This window comes from Pseudonaja textilis, chromosome 13 (assembly GCF_049901715.1).
Source record: "Pseudonaja textilis isolate UNSWEBS1 chromosome 13, rPseTex1.2, whole genome shotgun sequence".
NCBI classification, from domain to species: domain Eukaryota; kingdom Metazoa; phylum Chordata; class Lepidosauria; order Squamata; family Elapidae; genus Pseudonaja; species Pseudonaja textilis.
This window is the reverse complement of record NC_142002.1, coordinates 11,314,961-11,339,575: the sequence shown is the minus strand read 5'-3', so window position 1 is coordinate 11,339,575 and position 24,615 is coordinate 11,314,961. Positions and strand designations below refer to the sequence as shown.

The following is a 24,615-nucleotide window of genomic DNA, read 5'->3' as shown; positions in this document are numbered from 1 at the left end:
ATGCACCTGCAAACAGGAATGAAAATTTCCCAGAAAACTGCTGCTGAGGAATATAGTCATTGGGATAAATCAGTGAGTTAGAAAGTGGTACCTACGATACAGAGTTTTTCAGGAGCAATCCAACTTTTTGGCAGCAGTGAGAGAGATCTTGGCCAACTGAGAAAACCATGCGAGTACAGAGGGTATTGTGACAAAATGGGCACTAGACCAGATTGCTCTTGTGTGAACCCTTCTCTCTCTGTCCCACAGTGCCAGATGCACTTCTCAAGCAAAGAAGCACGTCCCAGCATTGTTAGCCCTTAAATGGTCTCCCCCAGAACTGAAATCGTGTCAACCTGTCACCCTAAGGAAGGAGAAGGGCTCCGGCTTCCAGCTGGATTATGTACTTCCTGGGGAGAGAAGAGTTCATCGTGTGCACTCTTCCTGATTTCTTTGTGGTGACACTTCCCTAGTGTTGACCTCACAGCGTGGCTTGGGTGAAAGGCTTTTGGTTCTCTACATATCGTGAATAATCCTTTGGAACTGCAGTCTTATTTTGACAGCTGCATTGTTAGCAGATTATGTTCTTCCTCTCCCTGTTTCTGCAACCCCAAAGTAATGTTTGGCTTTCATACTTAAGGCATAAAAGTCAGCAGTGCCAAGACCACACTTTGCCTCTTCAAGGAAGTCAGCGACACAGAAAACCAAATGAGACTAAAGACTTCCAGTGTCAAGGACTTTACATGAGCATATCTACCTTTAATAATATTCAGGAAAAACCAGTGTAGTCGTCTTATTCTTGTATGCAGCTTACCTGATTAGTCACTATGTAAAATAAGACCCCTGGTTTTGTCCTATTCAAAGAAAATTTGCCACTCCTATTGCCCATTGACTCTGATCTGTGTGTATGGATTCAACCTGTGATGGGGAACCTCGTGTTCTGCTCAAAATAAAAGACCAATGGTCATCACAAGTCAAGAATCAGGACAAGGTCCTCTTGATGCTGTTTCCTTGCCTCCAGAAGTTCTGGATGCTCCATCACTGGAGGTTTTCAAAAAGAGCTGGGCAGCCAGGGGTAGTATTCTACCAGTTCAGACTCGTTAGAACTGGTAGTTAGGATTCTGTGCAGTTCGGAGAACCGACAAATCGTGCCCCTGGCTGACCCTGCCCCTCTCTGCCCACCCCTCCCCTCCCCTCCCTTCCCCACCCAGTCAGTTCTTATTGTGTATGCATGACATCACTGACTGCATTCGGTGTGCTTGCATCTCCAACCAGTATGAAAACCAATGATGGAGAGTCTCTACCAAGTAGACCAATCTTCCTCAGCTTAATGTGTTGAATCCCTGCTGCAAGGTGCATCGAAGCGGCAAAACTTGGACATACGGTAGCATACAAATAGCCTTTGGTGTAATTTCCAAAGCCTGCAGCAGGAGAACATTTCAGACTTTTGGTAAGAGATGCTTTTCCTTTCCCTATAGGCTGCTGGTTGAAGAGATGGAAAGGGGGAATGTTGCAAAGGAATGGAGGTACCATTCTACTTTGGGCATTGATTGTAACCTGTGTTGACTTCAGTCCTGTCTCTTATCTTTGAGATAATGTGATACATAGCAGAAAGACTATCCATCTTAAGCGTTAGATGAACCACAGCTTTGACTCCAAACAGATTCCTTAGTAGGGAAGAATAACACCTCTAGACATCAAGAAGTGATCCATAGTCCTGAATTATACACAATGAAGTATGTAGATCTTACATGTATTCGGATAGTGATATATCTGGTAGCATTGTTATACTTCTGCTCTATTGGCCTCATATTTTCAGCTAGGATTACTGTTGTAATTTGAAGTCCACTTTAGAATAGAATTACAGAGTTGGAAGCATCCTTGGAGATCTTCTCCCCTGTTTCTCCAACAATACGGCCTCCCCCAATAGGAAGTCCCAGCATGTTTTATAGGCATGAAATGAAATTAAGCCCCTCCCCCCAAATTAAGGCCTATATTAAAACATGTGAAATGGGGGGGGGATGGGGGGGAAGTTTGCCATTAGGAAGTACTTTTCTTGCATACCCGGATATGGTGCTGCCTGCATTGACCCCAATACGAAGTTTCCCACCAACACCGAGGTCAACATCCAAGCCGTCGCCACCCACCCGAAGATGCAAGGAGGGGAATTAAGTCACCCCCGAAAAGACAGCCTAGCCATTTTTGGGGGGCTCAAAAAAAATAAGACCCAGCCTTATTATATGAGAAACACGGTAGTCCACCCCCTGCTCAGCCCTATACCATTTCAGATAAACGGCTGTACAATCTCTTCTTTAAAATTTCCAGTATTGGAGTATTTACAATTTCTGGATTGTTCCACTGATTAATTGTTCTCACTGTCAGGGGATTTCTTCTTAGTTCTAGGTTGCTTCTCTCCTTGATTAGTTTCCCTCCATTGTTTTTCACCCTGCCCTCCGGTGCTTTGGAGAATAGCTTTTATAATAATTTAAAACAAGCAAACAAATAAATAAGCAAGCCTTTTTGTAACCAAAAAGCATTTTTTACCTGAAGTCTTCCTATCGCCACCAGGCAATATTTGCTTCCTTGACCCACTTCAGCATCTTCTTCTGGTATGGTCATTCCTAAAATTATTTTCCCCAAACAACAATTTGTTCAAAAAAAAAGTTAGAAGGATCAGAAAGATGAGAAAGAACTTTTCAACTACTCTGCCCTGGGAAGAAGATAAGATGGCATTATTTGAGCAAATTTTCTGGTACCAGTAAAAGCATATTGAAGCTGTCCTGCTGTTAATAATTTTCAGTACAGAGATTGAAAAAAACATATTTCTGCTCCTTTTAGTTCTGAAATACTTCGGCTCTTGAACCTGTTTCTTCATAATTTGCTTTTAATGGTTTGTTTTTGTATACTGCATTGCTGGCCCATGCTAAACCAAGTAGATGTTTACAGACATTCCTGTACATACAAAATAAGAATAAAAATAGAAAAGTGATCGCATCATCCAGATATTAGACTTGTCATTTCAGGGCAGTTGTTTTTACTGTAAATCACCAACATATTGTATGATGTTGAAAAGAAACAGCTGCCTGGAAAAAAAAAAGCAAGAAGTTTCATTGCACTTTGTTTTCAATCTTTTGATGGAATTTAATGCTATAAACATGTTAAAAAACAAGGCAGGTCAGGATGCTGGTTTTTAGTGCCTTGGGGTTGCATAAATACCTTTGATTGGTACATCAGCATAATCTCTCCATTGGCCTTCCAAGTTTTTAAAGTAATCTGATTTCCCAAACGGAGTTTTGGTGCCAGAAACTTCCTACAAATTCTTGAGTTAGTTATTCAAAGCCTTATTCCCTTGAGCGTTGGGATTCACATCATACAGGAGCATTGAATCATTGAGAGAAGAAATTTTGGGCTATTAGTCAAGTTAAGGAGAAAGGAAACCATGCTTTTACCAGATTGCAAGAATGGTCAGATGAGGAGGCCCAAACTCTCACTAGTAGCCTCACATTGCAGCAAACAAGGATGCACATTCAATTTCGCAGCTACCAAAATTGTTGGCCGAGCGGGTACAAAAACAGCCAGGGAAATGATTGAAGCCTTAACTGCAGTGATTTGCTTAACAATCATGCCAAAAAAAGGATGTAAAGTGGATCAGGACTCATTTAAAAATTGCCTTGCATAATAACAAAAATTTTGGACTCAATTGTGTTGACACCTCTGCGCTAGCCTATCAGGGCTCATATACTAAAAAGGATGAGATCAAATCTGAGTTTTCAAGGACATTCTGAGTTTGGTCTGAGTTTGTGAGGAAGCAAGAAAGCAAAGAAAGAAGGAAAGAAGGAAGGAAGGAAGGAAAAAATAAAGGAAGGAGGGAAGGAAGGAAGGAAGGAAGGAAGGAAGGAAGGAAGGAAGGAAGGAAGGAAGAAAGAAAGAAAGAAAGAAAGAAAGAAAGAAAGAAAGAAAGAAAGAAAGAAAGAAAGAAAGAAAGAAAGAACAGAATAGAATAGAACAGGAATTCTTTATTGGTCAAGTGTGGTTGGACACACAAGGAATTTGTCTTGGTGCAAATGCTCTCAGTGTACATAAAAGAAAAGATACATTCATCAAGAGTCAAGAATCATCAGGTACAATACTTAATAACAGTCATAGGGTACAATAAGCAATCAAATCATACTAGGAAACAGTCAATATAAATTGTAAGGATACAAGGGACAAAGTTACAGTCATACAGTCACAGTAGGAGGGGATGGGTGATAAGGAGTGATGAGAAGATTAATAGTAATAGTAACGCAGACTTTGTAAAGGACAGTTTGACAGAAAGAAAGAAAGAAAGAAAGAAAAGAAAAGAATGAATGGTTTTTTTGGTATTATCAACTTTCTGATTACTGGGGGTATCAACTGTGCAAGACGTGCACCAGTGTGCAGTCTGGAGGGGAACAGTTGTCCTACTTCGATTCCTGCAGGCATGCACATCAAGCTACAGCGTGCCTTTCTAGCAAATATTTTCCCTCCATTGTCATGTAGTGAACAAATCTGATTAAGGGGTGGGGGGACATCATATGGACTGCATAAAAATTCATTTCCTTCTCAGAAACATGATCCCCCTTAATTGAAATGGAGCAGAGGGAGGGGAAGACAAATGATTGTTTAATTAAAATTACATTGGTAAACTTACTTACCAAGCAGCGGGAAAAGTGCATTTCATTGGTGCAATTCATGGGCTGGGTTAATGCAGTGCTTTGGAGGACATAAGACACTCCGTGAATTGGCAGCAAAGTATATGGACAAAATTTTGAGGGTAGAATTCAAACAGGGTATTTTATCTGCTAATGTTCCAGCACCACATTTTGTAATTTATTGTCATGCACATCACTGATGAGTCCAGATCAGCCTCTTTCAATCTATTTCTAGTTTTTCATTATAATCTCATGTTCTATTCACTAGAGCCACATACAGTTCTTAGAGTCAGTTCTTTTTCTTCCATGTCTAGATCAAACTTTAACTGCCAGAATGAAACCAACTTCTTGGCTTTATCATTGGCCAAAAACAAATCATTATCATTACATGTTTCTGGTAGTTGTCGACATTGGAGTCAGTGATTGGTCTCATGGACATCAATACATCCATGGAAATAACCCAGGACACCCATCTGATCCTCAGTCCCAGCTGATTTTTAGCCTTTTGCCATGTCAGTTAGAAAAAGCAGGATGTCAACCATTGTAAAGCAAAGCACTAAACTGCTAATATGTCTATTTTCAGCCTGGCTGTAGAAAATGAAAATACTGGGTGACTGCATTCAATTTGCAAGATGAAAATTCTTCCAAAAAATAAAAAAAAAGAATGTGGGGAAGGATTTAAAAAAACCAAGACAGTGGTCACAATAAACATGGTTGTGGCTGCCGCTTGTATTTTGTTGAAATCTCTGGATAATGCTCCAGCTTTCAAGATGTCCTCTTCATAAAGAGTCATCCAGCCTGTCCCAAAGATACTGTTTGAAAGTCAAGTGAACTTAGTTGTTTCTTTCCTTGAAAATGTTTTGCTTCTCATCCAAGAAGCTTCTTCAGAACTTGGGACAACCTTCACTTGGATGATTGAGAATCTCCATAGACAATCTTCCAAATGAAATATAGAAGGGAAAGCAACTGGGACCACCAAAGTCACCCAACCAACCATTCATGCCTGGATGGTAGACTGAGTAGCAGATGCACAGATTATTTGGCCATTGCCTTCATCTGCTGTAATGAAATATTTTGCACTTCTACTTAAAACCTAGCAATTATTTCTAAAGATGCCTCTAGGACTATCCATTAGCAGATGCAAATGTTACACAAACCAACATCCTTTTTTTCCCCAGCAATGCTGTTTTTGGCAGGGAATCAGCAGCCACTCTCCAATTTAGGCACTGCATGTCCCAAACTACTTATACAACCTTGAAAAATGTGGTACTTTTTCTCACAAAAGGCAGTTAGGGAAGCTGATGTAACCGAGAGATGGTTCTAGAAAGGCCTGTCACACTTCCTTTCCTTCTATTTATGAGGGAGAATTTTCAGCCTCCTCTCAGCATGGATGAGAGAGAGGATAAAAACACCTTCTTAATGGCCTTCTGAGAGAAAAAAATGTGAAATTAGCATCCTTTATTTACTGGGGGAACAAAGATCCTGGTGACTCTAACCTCAGGAAGGAGGCAAAATGAGCCGAAAAACAACTTCCCCCCTCCACACTAACCCCTGGTGTGGAGGAGAGAAAAAATCATTCCTTTGTTCCCTGAAACTCTTATGAACTGCAACAACAGACCTGAACAGCTGAGTGTGTAACTCAGATGAATCTGACACGAGATCTGTTTTTTATTTTATTTGGAGACATCTGTTTGGTGCTATATAATAAAGAGCATAGGACTGTTTGGAATGTTTGGCAAGCATGGGGTTGTTTTTTAGTATTAAAGAAAGGACAGAAATAAAGTCATACTGAGTTTCCGAGAGGTCAGCTCCGTGGCTTCCAAGTTTGGATGCAAGCAAGTATGATTTTAATGAAAAAAATCATGAGCCGAGGTCTTGTTTAGAAGGCAGAATGGCTTCTACCAAGCTACCCACACCTGTGATTTTTTCCCTCTTGTAAATGCTAGTGGTTTATTCTGGCCATAGACAGAAGATTTAGCAGATAACAAATACTCAGAGTTGGAAGGGACCTTGTAGGTCATCTAGTCCAACCCCTGCCCAAGCAGGAGACCCTACACCATTTCTGACAAATAGCAGTCCAGTCTCTTCTTGAAAGCTTCAAGTGATGAAGCTCCCACAACTTCCGAGGGCAACTTCTGTTCCATTGGTTGATTGTTCTCACTGTCAGAAAGTTTCTCCTTATTTCCAGGTTGAATCTCTCCTTGTTCAATTTCTATCCATTATTCTTTGTCTCGCCTGCAGGTGTGCTTTAGAAAATAGCTTGACCCCCTTCCTCTCTATGGCAGCCCCTCAAATATTGGAACACTGGAATGTTTAGTGATGAGACATTTAGTGATGTCTGTTTAATTTCTTTCAGAACCCAAAAGATCATTCAGACAAAAGCTTGACCAAGCCTTTATCTGCGTGATTGGGGAAGCTTGGAATGGCTTCTGTAACAATAGGGTGCATTTCTCCCATCTGGATGAAACAAACAATAAACAGAAAGCTACAGGAGGGCTGGCAAAGAGTGGAGATGGGTATTTTCTCCTCGTTATGATAGTTCTTTTTAATTTGAAAAGATATTGTTTTCGCTGGCCTTTAGAGGCAACTAGATACTTAGAACTTAATCCACACACACATTGCATTCTGACTGGGGGCAGATCAGACAGATATCCCCTTCTTATCTCATGTTCCTACGATTATAAAATAAGAATTGAGACAGAAGAAATATGGGGAGGAGGTTAGAAAAGCAGAGCAGGACTGAAAAGGTTCTCATGGAATATGAATGCAAAATGCTGATCAGCTGAACAAGGACTTTCATGAAAAGCTGAGAAAACTGTGGCTCTCCGATATTGCTCAACTACAATTACCAAAGGCCAGTGGTGATGGGTACAGAGAATTGCGGTTCAGCAACTTTCAGAGGGCCTTAGATTACCCATCATTTTTTTAAAATTATTAGGTCGGAAGACAAGTCAGACAGGAGTAAAATAGTGGCAGATTCCAAGGTAAAATTCTACTGTTTCACTGTTGTTGATTGGGCTCAGAGGTAGAATGCAGCAAGTTCTGACCAGTTCTGGAGAACCGGTAGCGGAAATTTTGAGTAGTTTGGAGAGCTGGCAAATCCCACCTCTGACTGGCCCCACCACCATCTATTCTCTGCCTCCTGAGTCCCAGCTGATTGGCTGGGTCTTCTTTTGTTGCCCTGCACAGGAGAATGGAGCTGGAAGGCAGGTTAGTGGGGTGGGGAAGGAATGGGGATTTTGCAGTAACTGTCCCCTGCCACACCCACCAAGCCACGCCCACAGAACTGGTAGTAAAAAAATTTGAATCCCACCACTGATTGGGCTCTGTCTCTGCTACCTTCTGAGTCAAGATGACCAGGCTGTAATCCAGGAGACAGATGCGCCGGATAAAATTTAGAAAAATAGAACACGTTGAACAGTATTTCCCATGTCATAGTTTGCAATGTAGAAATAGATTGGTCTAAAAGAGAGAACTACACCGACTTGCAACCATTCATTTAGTAACCATTTGAAGTTACTAAGATGCTTTAAAAAATGACTTACAACTGGTCTTCTAAGTTACAACTGTTGCAGTGTCCCTGTGATAACACATGATCAGAAGAAACAACTGTGGTGGTTGTCTTAATGAGCAATAAAGGCCTTAAAATTGGGTGCAATTCACTTAATGACCACCTCATTAAGCAAGGAAAGTCCTGGTGGGATAATTAGGGTCGTACGTTGGGGACTACCTGTTATCCCAAAGCCACACAGCAAGCTTCCTTGTTTGTGGGCTCGAAACTGAGACTGTCTGGAGTCCAAACCTTAGTAAGTATGCAATAGTGGCAAATATCTGTAGCTCGGGTGTAGGATGAGGGTGGAGGTTGGTTCTCCTGAACTTGTGGCTTGGTTTCCAATCATTTAGTTACCAGCTAGATGACATCTTCAGTGGAGTTTAAGGAATGGCACTGTTTGTGTTCTTCTGCTTATAAGGGCTTTGTGTGGTCAGTAGGACTTGTCAGGGGAGGGTCTAGTGATAGGCCTTGTGGTGGATCAGATGTGGGTTACATCAGGTGAGGGTCTTGTGACAACAGCCATCACAATGTCCTTCATCTATATAACCCTCCTATCACAAGACCTACTGACCACACGAAGCCCTTATTAGCAGAAGAACACCAACACTGACATTCCCTAAATTCTGCTGCAGATGTAGCCTGGTAATGAAACAGACACAGACTTCAACGCATAATTAGAACTGCAGAAAAAACAATTGCTACCAACCTGCCTTCTATTGAGGACCTGTATAGTGCACGAGCCAAAACGAGGGCTGTGAAAATGTCTACAGACCCCTCACATCCCGGACATAAACTGTTTCAACTCCTTCCCTCAAAACAACATTATAGAGCACTGCACACCAGAACAACTAGACACAAGGGGAGTTTTTCCCCCGAATGCCATCACTCTGCTAAACAACTAACTCCCACAACATTGTCAACTTATTTATGAGACTGTATTACTATTATTCCTCTAGTACTAGATTATAATAACTTCCTAGTATCTATCTCTTCCCACTTATGACTATAACCATGTTGCTTATATCCTTACAAATTATATTGTTTTATTATTTGTTTCCTAGTATGATTTGCTTGCTTGCCTATAACTATCACTAAATGTTGTATCTTATGATTCTTGATGAATGTATTTTTTTTCCTTTATGTACACTGAGGCCGTATGCACCAAAGACAAATTCCTTGTGTGTCCAATCACACTTGACCAATAAAGAATTCCTGTTCTATTCTATTCTATTCTGTTCTGTTCTACTCTACTCTACTCTACTCTACTCTACTCTACTCTACTCTACTCTACTCTACTCTATTCCTAGTGAGGTAAGCAAATGTTCTTACACTTCTGAGGAGACTTTACCATCTTTCAATTATTTTGTTGATTCTTTCACAATGAAGTTGAAATGCATTTATTATTTTTATGAGACCCTTATGAGACAACTGAAACTACCAAAAAAGAATCCACTTCCCCCTCCACATTTTTTCCATTGTTGAAGGGTACAGAGCTACCATAAGAAGCCAATTAGGCTAAGCCATAATTCAAAGGCTCCTGAAATGACCAAAGAATGCTATATCCTTGCACGCATTCAACAAATACACATACACACATTGCTTAAGAGCATATGGAACAGTCTTGGCTCCATTTACATTCTTTTCACTATATTCACTACTATATCTGATGCAGCTCATCACTCAGACTTCTCTGGAGAAATCCTTAAAACAAACATACACATGATTAAAATGGAAATGTTCGTTTTCCAAAAATGTTTGAAATATTTCGAAGTTTTAAAAAATGTGCTATTTCTTTCTTTCTGAAAGATGGGGAAAATGCTTTAGAAAGCAGCTGTTTGCTGTTATGTATTGTCCATCTCTGAATGTACACTGAGAGCATTTGCACCAAAGACAAATTCTTTGTGTGTCCAATCATACTTGGCCAATAAAGAATTCTATTCTACTCTATTCTATAAAAAAAAACAATAGAAAAACAAAATATGGCTGTTCGATTGTTATGTGCAGGCAACCAACTTTCTCCTTTTTTCTAAGAAGAAATTACAAGCAGTGTCCATCTTATGACTAGAGTTGAGCAAAACGGAAACATTTCTGTTGCTAAGTGAGAAATTTGTTAAGTGAGTTTTGTCCCGTTTTACAACTTTTCTTGCCCCCAGTTGTTAAGTGAATCAGTGCAGTTGGTAAAATTAGTTAACACAGCTGTTAAGTGAAGCTCTTTTCCTCATTTGTTTTCTAAAAGGTCGCAAATTTTGTGCAACTGTCACAAATGCCAGTGACATGCCAAACATCTGAATTTTGACCATGTGACCACGGGGATGCTGCAGTGGTCATAATTGTGAAAAATAGTCATAAGTCACTTTTTTCAGTGCTGTTGTAACTTTGAACGATCACTAAATGAACTGTTGTAAGTGGAGGACTACCTGTATATGCAGCAATGTAATGGCTATTACTTTGGACTGCTAATGCAACCCACCAATCCTGTGCTTTCTCACTCCTCCAAGCAGTTTTTTTAAAACGTACATAAAGAGAAAATCTAAAATTTAATGCTTAAATAACCTCTTCAAGGGAAAGTTAGGTGTTGGTAAGATGGCAAGTGAAGGATCAGGGAAGCTGTCCTTTCTCAAAAAGGACTTTCTATGATTTCACAAAATTAAATTAATGCAATTTCAAACATTCACAATTCAGGAGATTGTTAAAACTAGGCCATCTCTCAGAAGACATCATGAATGCTTGGCAATTTTTCACAATATTACAGGGTTTTCATACAAGATATTTTGGTCATGAGAAGTGGGGGCAGAATTTAGCAATTCTTCCCAATTTAGCAATAGCCCTTAGAATTATATACCATTTCATAATGCTTTACAGCCCTCTCCAAGCAGTTTATCCAGATTGCCTCCAACAATCTGGATCCCCGTTTTACTGACCTCAGAGGGATGGAAGGCTGAGTCAACCACAAACTGGTGAGACTCGAACTGCTGGCAGTTGTCAGAATTAGCCTGCAATGCCGCATTCTAACCAATGTATCACCATGGCTCTTTTGCATTCTGCATTTGAAATAGTTGCTAGAGTCCAGTTGTAAGTATTTATGATACAACCACATTTGGAAAGATCCATACAACTTTGCACTAACTCACATATTTACATTCTGTAATAACTGTAATCTCAGCAAAATCCTCTCCCAAATGAAGGCGAATATACATGTCCCAGGATAATGTTGCAGGATCCAATCTGGGTGGGTTACTGGGATCAGAGGTTTTGTCTCCCGAGTTTTTGGACTCATGCTTGAACCCATCCTCAGGGAACTCCTCTCTAGGAAAATGCGTACTCTAGGCTATTCTGTGTGTAGTATTTCTATGGTGCCTGGTTGTGTGTGGCTCATAGCTGGCCACTAATATCCCAATCAACAACTAAAAAGCCACACACAACCAGGCACTACCTGAATAGAATATGTGCTTTGGGCATAGAAGAGCCCAATGTACATATTCTGGTGAGAGAGAAATTCCCTGAGGATGGGCTCCAGGACAAATCCAAAAGCTTGGAAGACTAAACCTATGGTCTCAGTGAATCCTGAAAAATCCTCTCCTTTCCCTGAATAAAGGTAAAGATTCCCCTCACTCATGCATGCAAATCGTTTCCGGCTCTAGGGGGCGGTGCTCATTTTCATTACAAAACTGAAGAGCCAGCGCTGTCCAAAGATGTCTCCATGGTCATGTGGCCGGCATGACTAAATGCTGAAGGCTCACGGAACACTGCTACTTTCCCACCAAAAGTGGTCCCTGTTTTTCTACTTATATTTTTTACGTGCTTTCGAACTGCTAGGTTAGCAGCAGCTGGGACAAGGAACACTCCATTACGCGGCGCTAGGGATTCAAACTGCCGAACTGCTGACCTTTCTGATTGACAGGCCCAGCATCTTAGCCACGGAGCCACCGCGTCCCTTTCTTTCTCTGAATGCAACATAATTATTTTTTGCAGAGCTCTGAAAAAAACCACGCCACAATATATGATCCATGAGCAATACCTACAGGTCTACAGTAAGTTCAATCAGACTAAAACTTCTTACAGCTTTAGTAGGGTGGGACACACGGTTATATTTGCAACCCAATGAAATAAATCCCCACTGCTTTAGGCTGGTAATACATCCAAATGTCAACAACCAAAGATAACTCCTGTTCTGATTCACATCAGCAGGGGCTGTCAGAGAGAAAAGACACTCTTCAGCAAATCCAAGAAATAAGGTCAGCCAAACCATCTCTTGACAACATTGGACACAATCCCCTCTTGGGTTTCCAACTGTTTTCCACATTTTCCCGTATGTAAATATCCCCATGCGTGATATTGGGTTACAGCATGTTTAGAGTATAATGCAATGGGCCAAGAAAAAAAAATTCCCAGAAGACCTCATTTAAAACAGAAATGCTTTATTGAAGAACTGGAGGGTGTGGTAGCTTGGAGCAAAGGCTTACATATAAGGTTGGGGGTGGGGGGGAGGTCAGATTTTCTTCTCTCCCCAAAAAATGTCTTTCGAAATTCTCCTAGGTTCAGAATTGGCCATCAGGGAGGAAAGATTACTGTGGGAGAAAAATATATGAAAGCTTCTGGGGTTTTAAGAGTTGGTCTTCTTTTATACAGTTGCTAACTGTGGACCTGAGGAACTGTAGACTATGAAATGTATTGTGTTGCCTGCCCTAACATGGCCTATAGAAATTTGATATGGGTGTCCATTTCTTGACATAATTAACACTTGACTTTACTGTGTATTGATGGCTGCTCTGGATTAAAGATTCATAAGTATCTTGGCATGTAGGTATGGAATTCTGAATCACATTCTCTCATCTAATGATATACAATTAAAAACACAGAGATAAAGATATTGTGAGCACTGATTTCACGTAGGAAAGTCATATAGAATGTGATTCAAAACCCTGGAATTCTATAATGTTGAAGTTCCCTGAGGTCTATATAAGAAAAGCTTCTTTGTTCCAAGAGAGAATAAAAGAACAAAAGAAAGAAAGAGAAAGAGAGACAGAGAAAGAAAAAAGAAGGAAGGAAGGAAGGAAGGAAGGAAGGAAGGAAGGAAGGAAGGAAGGAAGGAAGGAAGGAAGAAGATGAGAAAGGAAGAAGGAGAGAGGGAGAGAAGGTAGGTAGGTAGGTAGGAACATTGGCCAAGAATCTCTTGTTATGAATGAGCTTCCATGCCTCTCTTGTTCACTTCTGGAAAGAACCCAAGAAAGCAAAGATATCCATATGGAAGGTTTTATATTCTGCTTTATCGATTTTACCTGCTGGGGGCCATGCCTTGATGTACCCAGTACAGTGAACCACAGCATATTGTGCCTCTCCTTCCTTCACTGGGCCCAGGCCGTTTCTAAATAGAAAGCAGAGAAAAATAAATAAATAACCATGTTTGTTTTTCAACCAAGACAATCCTTCAAATTCATTACCACTACTCTCTGAATCCTCTTTTCATAGTTCAATCAAAATGACTCCCTTTGAAACAGACATGTTTCCTGTTTGGCCCAAGGTTCAAACTCAGGCGCTCCCTTACGTCAATTAGAAGCCATGGAAAGAGACTATAGAAGAAACTGGGTGAGTCACATACAGTGTAATGGCACAATTTATTTAGTTTATTTCATGTGTAAGATAATTTGGAAGTCAGTGTTACTTTTAAAAAAATGCCAATAAATGGATGTCGTTTCTCAAATCTTGGAGCAGAACAAAACATTTGGGATATGAAATCTGCAAATGAATATATATGGAAAGAAGCAACTGAAAGGAACAATCGCCAAATTTGTTGCAGTGTTTATATTCCCCTCTCTCTAACACAATCTTCTTGGTCTTCTCTATTTGGGATATAGCTAAATATACACAAATATATATTTAACTGTCGCTTATAAAAACACACATACTTAAAACTCATATACACATATATTCACATGCATTCGTACAAATTCATGCAGGCAGTCACTAAGCAGAAATGTGCACAAACCACATGAATTTTGTGAAATTAAATTTCCCATGAAATATCATTATCATGAACAATGACAAATAACAAATCTTGTTTTGAGCACATTTTAAACCCTGCAATTTAAGAAAACAGATGCTCGTCTTCAACACTAAGAACAATTGTGGTTTAGTCCTAAGCTTTGGTAAAAGCACATTTGGCAACATTGGCAAAAGGGTTTGAGTGAGCATAGTATGGATCGTTCTATGCTCACCCAAACCCTTTTGCCAATGTTTTAATTTGATGGGTCTGTTCTAATTCAACTAGCCCACTGGCACATTTGCGGAATTCCTTAGAGTCCAAGTGTCAAATATGAATGCCTCCATCATAACTGTGAATGCTGATCTCAAGGCCCACAAGAATGTGAACTGATGCTTCTGAGATTTACCTTGTCAACCCAAGCGTTGCCTATTATAATAGGTCAACATTTTTCTAAGGTTTTGGATAATGAGGATAACTAAGGGTTATGCTAAAGAAGGAACAGAAAACACCAACCTGTATCTTTTCCTCATGGTTGTTATCCTGTTCAGAGGTAAATGATCCAATGGAGCATTTCCACATCTAGAAATGAAACAGCGTAAGACAGTTAGCAACCCTACTTGATTGCAGGGAACAAGCTACAACAATGAAGGTAGACAACTGCAGCCAGAAACCTTTGTAGCAGAAGGCTTTTAAAGATCATGGGTTGGTGTTTGCTTTGCTTTGTGTTTGCCTCGAAGTCACAAAGAACAACCTATTCTGCAAAACAACTGAGGGCAAGGTAAGAAATAATGGATGGAAACTTATCAAAGAGAGATCCAGCCTAGAGCTAAGAAGAAATAATCCAATTAATAGTGTCATCTTACAGATCTAACAGATAATCAGAGTTGGAAGGGACCTTGTAGGTCATCTAGTCCAACCCCCCTGCCCAAGCAGGAGACCCTACACCATTTCTGACAAATGGCAGTCCAATCTCCTCTTGAAGCTCTCAAGTGATGGTGCTCCCACAACTTCTGAAGGCAAGTGATGAAGCTCCCACAACTTCCAAGAGCAACTTCTGTTCCATGGGTTGATTGTTCTCACTGTCAGAAAATTTCTCCTTATTTCCAGGTTAAATCTCTCCTTGTTCAGTTTCCATCCATTATTCCTTGTCTGGCCTTCAGGTGCTTTAGAAAATAGCTTGACCCCTTCCTCTCTGGGGCAGCCCCTCAAATATTGGAAGATTGCTATCATGTCTCCCCTGGTCCTTCTCTTCACTAGATTAGCCAAGCCCAGTTCCTGTAACCATTCTTCAGATGCCTTAGTCTCCAGTTCCCCCATCTTAAAGGAAGTTTAAGTCTTTTTGTTGCTCTTTGTAGGCTGATACAGAAGTCATTTTGATGTAGCTTTAGGTAATCACTAGAGGGGTAATACTAGCGAAAGATAAAAACCCCAACCTTACAGAATACAGAATAACAGAATTGGAAAGAAAGTTAGACGTTAAAATAACAGAGTTGGAAGAGACCTCGGAGATCTTAAAATCCAACCCTTGCTTAGGCAGGAAACCTTAACTCCTGAGATATTGGAACACAGCTATCATGCCACCCCAAGTCCTTCTTTTCATTAAACTAGAGATATCCAGTTCCAGCAACTGTTCTTTATATGTTTTAGCCTCCAGTCCCCCAATCATCTTCGTTGGAACATCTAGTCCAATCTACTGCTCAGGCAGGAAACTCTATACCATTTCAGACAGTTTTCCAATCTCTTCTTAAAAACCTCTGGTGTTGGGACATCCACAACTTCTGGAGACAAGTTGTTCCACTGACTATTAATCCTCAGGTAGATAATTTTTTCTCCATTTGATGTAGGATACCATGGTTATATGGATAAATTCATGTGCATACCAAACTAAAAGAAGAAGAACATACCTAAGAACAAAATTTTAAAAGGCAGCTGTTCTGACCACGGAGGTCCCAATCTATAGTAGCACCACGAACATATTAGGCTAATTCATAATCGTAAAATAAAATGAAATTTCAATTACATAAGCTCTTCTTTGGACAAAATGGTAAACAAAGCAAACTAAGGAGAGTTGAAGATGGCTGATACTGAAACCATGTGTTCCACATTTTGTGACAGCTTTAAGGTGGTTAGAAGAATCCCAGATATTTATTTTAGACCAAAAAATGGTTAAACCATAAGCCACAGGCCTGAGACAAGCTTAATTATTGCCATATGATGGGATTTTTAAAAATAAAGTATTTAAAGACACCTAAAGTATTTCAAAATTGGAAAAATGAAGATCATCTCAAGAATTTCTCATGTGCCTAAAATTAGCTGGGTGATTACTTATTGTTTTCTTTCCCGTTATAAATAAAAATGTGGTGTGTTATGAAACAAAAATAAGGCCACATTTCCATTCCAATCTTAGGTCTCAGAAATAATAATTTGAATAATAATATAGTAAGATGACACAATGGATCACATTTCATGGTCAGTCTGATTGTGTTCCGGTAGACACAACCAAGGAAAGGATGTGAGCTACTGACTCATAAGTTTCAAAAAAAAAAAAAAGATACAGATTTATGGATATTATTAATGAAAACAAGCACCACTTTCTGAAAATGGCTAGTTTGCAATTGGGATCATTCTTTTCTGACAGTGAATTTAAATAGTAACTATTCTCCAAAGCACCTGAAGGCAGGACAAATGGATAACCTATCAAGAAGAGAAACGACATAGAGCTAAGGAGAAATTTCCTAACAGTGAGAACAATTAATCACTTGCCTTCAGAAGTTGTTGGTGCTCCATTACTGGAGGTTTTAAAGAACAGATTAGGTCACCATTTGCCTTAAATGGTATGTTTCCTGCTCAAGCAGGGGATTGAAGACCTCTAAGGTCCCTTCCAATTCTGTTATTCAGTGATTCAGTAAAAACTGAACATGAGACCCGATACAGTAGATGTGAAGAAAGAGTGAGGTCCAGGCTAAAAATTGGATGAAGGTGGAAGGTGAAACCCACGGGGCTCCCTAGAATAACTTGGGAAGGAAATCAGTGGTGGTATTCAAGTAAAGCTGCCACTGGTTCGGTGGGCGTGGCTTGGTTACTGAGCTTTGCGTGCATGCACACACTTTGTGTGCATGCGTGCACCAAACACACACTTTGCGCAGGCACAGAGGCATTCTAACTTGCCTCCTGCAAGCCTGCATGATGGTGGTCACTGCAGCAGCTGCCACGCTGCTGCGCTGCGCAAAGCAGCTGCACTTTGAATTCTGGCCATAAAAGTGAATATGGGAGCCTGGACAGGCGGGTGGGCCAATCACAGAGCAGCGAAGAGAACCAGTTCAGTCTCCACTGTTCATCACTGCTAACGCCTCTCCAGAACCAGGCAGAACCAGTCGAATACCACCACTGAAGGAAATGTTCTGAAACAATACTGTCAATGCTTTGAATGAATGAATGAATGAATGAATGAACGAACTTCTTCACAGTGAGGACAACTAAGCAGTAAAACAGCTTGCCATCAGAAGTTGTGGGTGCTTCATCGCTCTTGGTTTTTAAGAGGAGACTAAACAGTTGCTTGTCTGAAATGGTATAGGATCTCCTGCTTGAACAGGGGGTTGGACTAGAAGACCTCCTAGGTCCATTCCAGCTCTACAGCCCCCTCACATCTCGAACATAAACTGTTTCAACTCCTTCTCTCAAAACGACGCTATTAGAGTACTGCACACCAGAACAACGAGACACAAGGATGTTTTTTTCCCCGAACGCCATTACTCTGCTAAACAAATAATTCCCTCAACACTGTCCAACTATTTACTAAGTCTGCATTACTATTATTATTAATCTTCTCATCACTCCTTATCATCCATCTCTTCCCACTTGTTACTGTATGACTGTAACCTTGTTGCTTGTATCCTAACGATTTATATTGACTGTTTCCTAGTATGATTTGATTGCTTATTGTACCCTATGACTATGATTAAGTGTTGTGCCTTATGATTCTTTATGCTTGACAAGTGTATCTTTTCTTTTATGTACAGTGAGGGTATTTGCACCAAGACAAATTCCTTGTGTGTCCAACCACACTTGGCCAATAAAGAATTCTGTTCTGTTCTCTTCTCTTCTCTTCTCTATTCTGGATGAGTGAATGAATATCAGTGTGCTGCAGTGGTTAAGGTACTGAGCTAGGAGGAAAGTTCTAGTCTTCCCTTAATAATGAAAGCAGAAATAGCATACCTCATTCTGCATATGAAGGAACGCCTGGATCCCATGCACATTCTCATTGAAGACTGCTGACCCTCCTTCTTTACTGTGCCAGTTTTCAAATCCAAAATCCTCCCTACACAGCGGGAAGGGGAAGCGCAAACAAGAACAAAAAGGAGAAAAAGATGGGTCACCAAGAAGGCAATCTGACTCCGACAGCACAGTCTAAATTGAAATAATTTTACAGTGTTAGCAGGACAATATCTCATAAGCATGCTATAGTTCCATACTACGCTGGCAGAAAGGATGAAAGAAAAAGCAGAATGGACCAATCAAGCAATTACAGTATCTTCACCAAGCCTGTGATTCACACCTTTCACATTAGCTTGTTTGCTGCACATCTGAACTCACACTGAAATGTACTAACAGCCTCTGTACTGTACTACAGTGGCCTGGCTATAGCTCCACACCCATTAGAAGCTCAGCAGTTGAATCAGGCATAAAAATGTGTGAGTGCGTTACACAAATTCTAAGCAGAAGTCAGAGTTTCTGCCACTGAGATTCTTAGGACAATGATACCAATTTTTGTAGCGGCTATAGATTAAACCCGGTCAATTTCTATGCAATCATAATGATGTTTTGGTTTATTTATTAGAAAAAATAATATATCCCATTTTTCAAACCTCTTTGAAAGCAGGGTCCAACTGGATTTTGTCAAATTCTAATTCCTATCAGCCACAATGAAAAGAGAGGATTAAGTTTGCAGAATTAGAAAGCCGTACTTTGCCAACTGTTGATTTAAGCCAATATATCAGCCCAAGAGGCTCAAATAATTGTACTGCGGCAAGTAAAACCACATTTAAACTAATAGAAGCTGAGAAGATTGATTAGAATGGAAGGATTTACAATCTATCGCAGCCATAAAATATACTGTGTATAGGAGAAACAAAGCATCCAATGAAAGCAAGAATACATTCTGAGAATTTGAACCCTGCTGCAACAAGACAATGAATTACAAACCTCGGTCATAAATCATCTAGTAAAGAAGGAAAAATCCCCATGCTTGATGCTCACAATTAAGTCACATACTGGAAAACTTATGGAGTTCTTTCTTCCTTCACTCCCAGTGCTGAGACAGTTATAAAAATCATAATTTGTTCCATGTGATGCTTTTTCTGGTCTGGGACACCTTAATGAAGAAATCTGCCCACACTCGTATTTTTGACTCCTTACATCTTCACTTAGGAATGCAGTCGAAGATGTTTGAAAGTTGACCAGCAGACGCCAGTTCTCCTCCCAGTTCTCTTACAATCCCAGTGACCTTCTTTTCAGAGATGACTGAGAAAGTGGGACAAAAGAAGTATGACCTAACCTCCAATCATTTGGGGGTACCCATTGCGGTGTTTGTTATGTGCAAGATGCAGATTTTTATGGCATAGCAAATCAAACTGATAATCACTCAAACCAACAGACTACTGGAAATCCCTAAATTCTCAAGATTAAGTAATGCATACAAAAGTGTAAAGGAAAGTATGTCTTTCCCCTTATTTTTTCCAGTAATTGTTCGTTTTCCCCAAGTTTTCACCCTACCACAATCTGGCTAATTAAAATAAAAAGAAAGAAAGAAATGAAGAAAACAAGGCCATAACTTGAACTTTGTCACCTCCACACAGCTTATTGCTTCCTGTAACAAAAATAAAGGCTTCTTTATTCATCATTGCCCCATAACTTTCCCCACAAAATGAGAAAACCAGGACCAAAATTCACTGCCCATTTTTTCATTTTCTCTCCCTCTCTTTTGCAATTCCCACTAAAGCAGTTGGTTCTGCCTCAATTCAAAACTGCCCCTTTCTTTCTTTCGCAGATCCTCAGATTCTTATACTACAGCTATTCCAAGACTTACAACCACAATTGAGCTCAAAATTTATGCTGCTAAGTGGGAAATTTGTTAAGTGAGCTTTGCCCCATTTTGCAACTTTTCCTGCCACATTGAACCAAAATCCCATACAACAACACCACCTTCAGAAAATCATCATGTTGAAAAAGCACTGCGCAATCTAAAACCATCTCTATCTATTGGACCAGACAGAATATGTGACTACTTCTTTAAAAAGCTATCCACTGCCATATCCGAACCTCTAAGCATAATCTTTGAAAAATCTTTCAGGACCAGCTCCTTGCCTAACCTATGGTCACAAGCCACAGTCATCCCCATCTTCAAAAAGGGAGACCCCAGCCCAGTTGAAAATTACAGACCGATCTCCTTATGCTGCGTCACCTGTAAAGTCATGGAATCAATTATTAACCAATCCATTATCCTCCACTTAGAGACAAATAACCTACTCTCCAATAAACAATTTGGTTTCAGAAAAAAACTATCCTGTAATCTGCAACACTTACACTGCAAAAACATATGGACTACACAACTCGATCAGGGCAAAACAATAGACGCAATCTACATAGACTTCTGTAAAGCCTTTGATTCATTGGCACACAACAAAACTACTCCTAAAACTACAATCTTATGGTATCTCTGGACAACTGCATAACTGGATAGAAGCATTCCTGTCAAATAGACAACAAATGATCAAAATTGGGAGTGTCCTATCAAATTCTGTACCTGTCAATAGTGGTGTCCCCCCAAGGCAGTGTTTTAGGACCAACTCTCTTCATACTCTACATAAGTGACCTCTGTGATCATATTAAGAGCTACTGCATTCTCTTCGCTGATGATGTAAAGCTGTTCAATACCACAGACAATACTGCTACTCCTCAAAAAGATCTTGACTATGTATCAGAATGGTCAAACAAATGGCAACTTCAAATCTCAACAAATAAATGCTCTGCCTTACATATTGGCAAAAAATAATCAGAAAATAAAATACAAGCTGAATTGTCAAGATCTTGTTGATGATTCAAGCTCTGTAAAGGACCTTGGAATACTCATCTCCAATGATCTAAGTGCTAGAGCCCACTGTAACTACATAGCCAAAAAGGCATTAAGAGTTGTTAAGCTAATCCTACGTAGTTTTTTCTCTGATAATATCACACTACTAACTAGAGCATACAAAACATTTGCTAGACCAATACTCGAATACAGCTCATCAGTCTGGAACCCACATTATGTATCTGATATTAGCACAGTTGAGAAAGTCCGGAAATATTTCACAAGAAGAGTTCTCCACTCCTCTACTCATTGTAGAATACCTTATGCCACCAGACTTGAAATTCTAGATCTAGAAAACCTTGAATTATGCCATCTTCGGTCTGATCTAAGTATGGTATATAAAATCATACATTGCAATGTCCTATCTGTCAATGAATACTTCAGCTTCAACCATAACAACACAAGAGCACGCAATAGATACAAACTCAAGGTTAACCGCACCAAACTTGATTGCAGGAAATATGACTTCAGCAACAGAGTGGTCAATGTCTGGAATACTCTACCTGACTCTGTGGTTTCTTCCTCAAACCCCAAAAACTTTAATCTTAGACTGTCTATTATTGACCTCACCTCTTTCCTAAGAGGTCTGTAGGGGGTGTGCATAAGCACACCAACGTGCCTACCGTCCCTGTCCTATTGTTTCTTTTATTTTTCGTATATGTACCCATTTCATGTATTCGTAACTATGTATATACTTATACCTATTATCTTGTAAGCAATTGACAAATCAAATCAAATCAAAAAATCAACCAATCAATCAATCAATAAAATCCAAAGCATTTTCTGGTAATCATCATCTTCTTTTAATGACCCCATAATCCCTTGTGGGGGCGGAATCTGGGGAACTGAATGGAGCTAGCAGAGTGTTTACTGGCCGGATGCCCTTTCTGTCACCAATGTGGAGTTTCATTCAGCAGATATATTCTCATTGTGCCCAGAGAGAGAACTGCCTCTACCTAGGATCGAACTCACAGCCTCCTGATTGTGAGGCGAGAACTCCACTTCTAGGCCACCACACTACTCCCCAAGCATTTTCTAGCAATGTTGGACTGAAAATGTGTCAAAGGCTAGAAATCAACTGCCCATGTTGTCCGAATTAAATTAGAAGAACTAATAACCAGCAGGACAATAGCTTGGTAGGAAGCAAATGCATAGATCTGGCAGGGACAAATGGATGAAGTACTCCAGAATTAGGTTGCACAAATATCTCCCTCTAGAAGAAGAAAAAAAGGAACACTTTTACCTAGATTTTTCCAAATTTTGCAACAAATACTCTGCCCTGGTTCACACAAACCCGTGCATTTTGTTTCAAATGATGCATCGGCCAACCAACCTGACTTCACAATCTCTGCCATCCAGGCTCTTATGCAACGTGTTCCACAAACTATAGCAAAAGCATCCTACATTTCAGCAATATGTGAATGCAGTTCAGTGCAAGTCTACCTCTCAAACTAAGGTCCATGCATCCATGTTTTTGCTGCATCTTTTTTCGGTTGGGGGAAACAATACCCCCAAGCTGAGCAGCTACAGAAAACTTGCACAAACCAAGCCATAGTCTCACAAAGACAGAGGTAAATCTTAATATCCTTAAATGCCCCTGTGCACTCATTCTTATGCTCCCTGCTGTTGCCTTATACAAGAGAAATTCAGTTTGACTTGGATAAGATAATAACAACAAACACCCCCCACCCCCACCCCCCAAAAAAGAGATTCTACTCCAAGAAAAATATTCCACAGGCTATTTGGGAAAAACAACAGAAAACAGGAATTAAAAAACAACAATGGAAGTATCTTGGTAGACTCTAAACTATTTCTCCTTTGTTTTAATATAGAGAAATGAGAAATCTACAAGGTAATGGTACAGAAAAGCAAATGATGAACAGCCTAAACAAAAACATAAGCAATTAAACTATCCGATGTTGTTTTAATCACAATAAATTGGAACATGGTTCCAAACTCTCTGCAAATGAGGCTTACTAATACATGCCTGTTTTTGTGACTAATATTCTGGTAACCTTCAAAAACAACTCGCTGTTAGGATTGCATAAAAGCATGGCAGAGAGAGGCCATCAACCACAAATGATGATCAAGGTTTTCTCCAATTATGAAACTAATACTGTTCCTGAAAGTTTTCCTCCCGCTATGAATGAGATTGTTTTTCTCAGGCTGCTTGAAAATTACTAGAATTTCTTAGGATGATGTTTTCTAGCTGGCTTTGACATTGTGAACTAATGTTGGCACAGGACTTGCTGTTTTGTCCTGTTACCCAATGCTTGTTCTATCACTCTCTAATCCTCATGATTATCCAGCCTTCTAATTTGAAAAGTCTCACTAGAGAAGTTCATGGAAGAACTTCTCTTCCCTTCCCTTCCCTTCCCCTCCTCTCTTCTCTCCCTCTTCTTTCTTCTCTTCTCTCCCTTCCCCTCTCCCCTCCCTTCTCTCCTCTCCTCTCTTTTCTTCTCTTCTCTTCACTGGAGAACCCAACAATCAAGTAAACAATACCCCAATCAAGAAACTTCCAAACAAGGCAACAGTAAACAGCCCAAACGAAGAACATCTAAGACCAATACTGACAGGGCAATCCACTAGAATATAAACCCCATTCCTTACTAGCACTGATGATGTTCCCTAGTTCAGGAATTGAAATGTCTGCAAGAAAACAATCAAGTTCAGAGAGCATTTAAAGATCTCTCAGAAGTTCTTTTATCAAGTCCTCCCTTGAGATGTAATGAACATTTGAGAAGTCAGGGAACTTGCAAATCTTAGGCAGAATGACTATCTGCTTATGCTATCTCTCACTGATGTTCATAGGCACATGAGCGCTATATATACTGCTTAGAGAGGGCTGTAGAGCACTATAAAGTGGTATATAAGTCTAAGTGCTATTTCTATGGTTATATAAGTCCCTTGGAAGGATCTGAAATCCTTCTTCCCAACTGTTATGTCATCTAGATTCAGTTGCCATTTTTGACATAAACTGTCAACTAACTCATCACCTGCTATCTCGATTGTTCATGTTCTGTCTTCCATTCCTTTCCCAGCTTCCCATAATGGTTTCACACTTAATTTTTTTTTCTTATGGATCATCTTTGGCCTATGACCAAATATTTTAATAATTTACCTGAAACTCTCTGATGCGTCCCAATTTAGAAGACCTGTTTACTTCAAAAATGATCCTACCAGGGTTAACCATGAGAATGTGCTTAACACAAAACTACAATGTGATTAAATATAGTAAACAAGTAAAACACTACAGAACATAAATGGTCAAGTTATCCAGAAATGATATGGAAATTCC

At 39.9% G+C, this 24,615-nt stretch overlaps 1 protein-coding gene across 1 annotated transcript in view; it reads right to left on the bottom strand.

The window, feature by feature from the left end:
* Positions 1–24,615, bottom strand: part of ARNT2 (aryl hydrocarbon receptor nuclear translocator 2) — a 106,847-nt gene that overhangs the window by 38,519 nt on the left and 43,713 nt on the right. Inside the window, exons 6-9 of the mRNA XM_026709640.2 lie at positions 18,404–18,506; positions 14,702–14,767; positions 13,485–13,570; positions 2,524–2,600 (exon numbers count right to left, since the gene is read on the bottom strand). Coding sequence (XP_026565425.2) covers positions 2,524–2,600; positions 13,485–13,570; positions 14,702–14,767; positions 18,404–18,506 — 332 coding nt within the window. The remainder of the gene's footprint in view (positions 1–2,523; positions 2,601–13,484; positions 13,571–14,701; positions 14,768–18,403; positions 18,507–24,615) is intronic.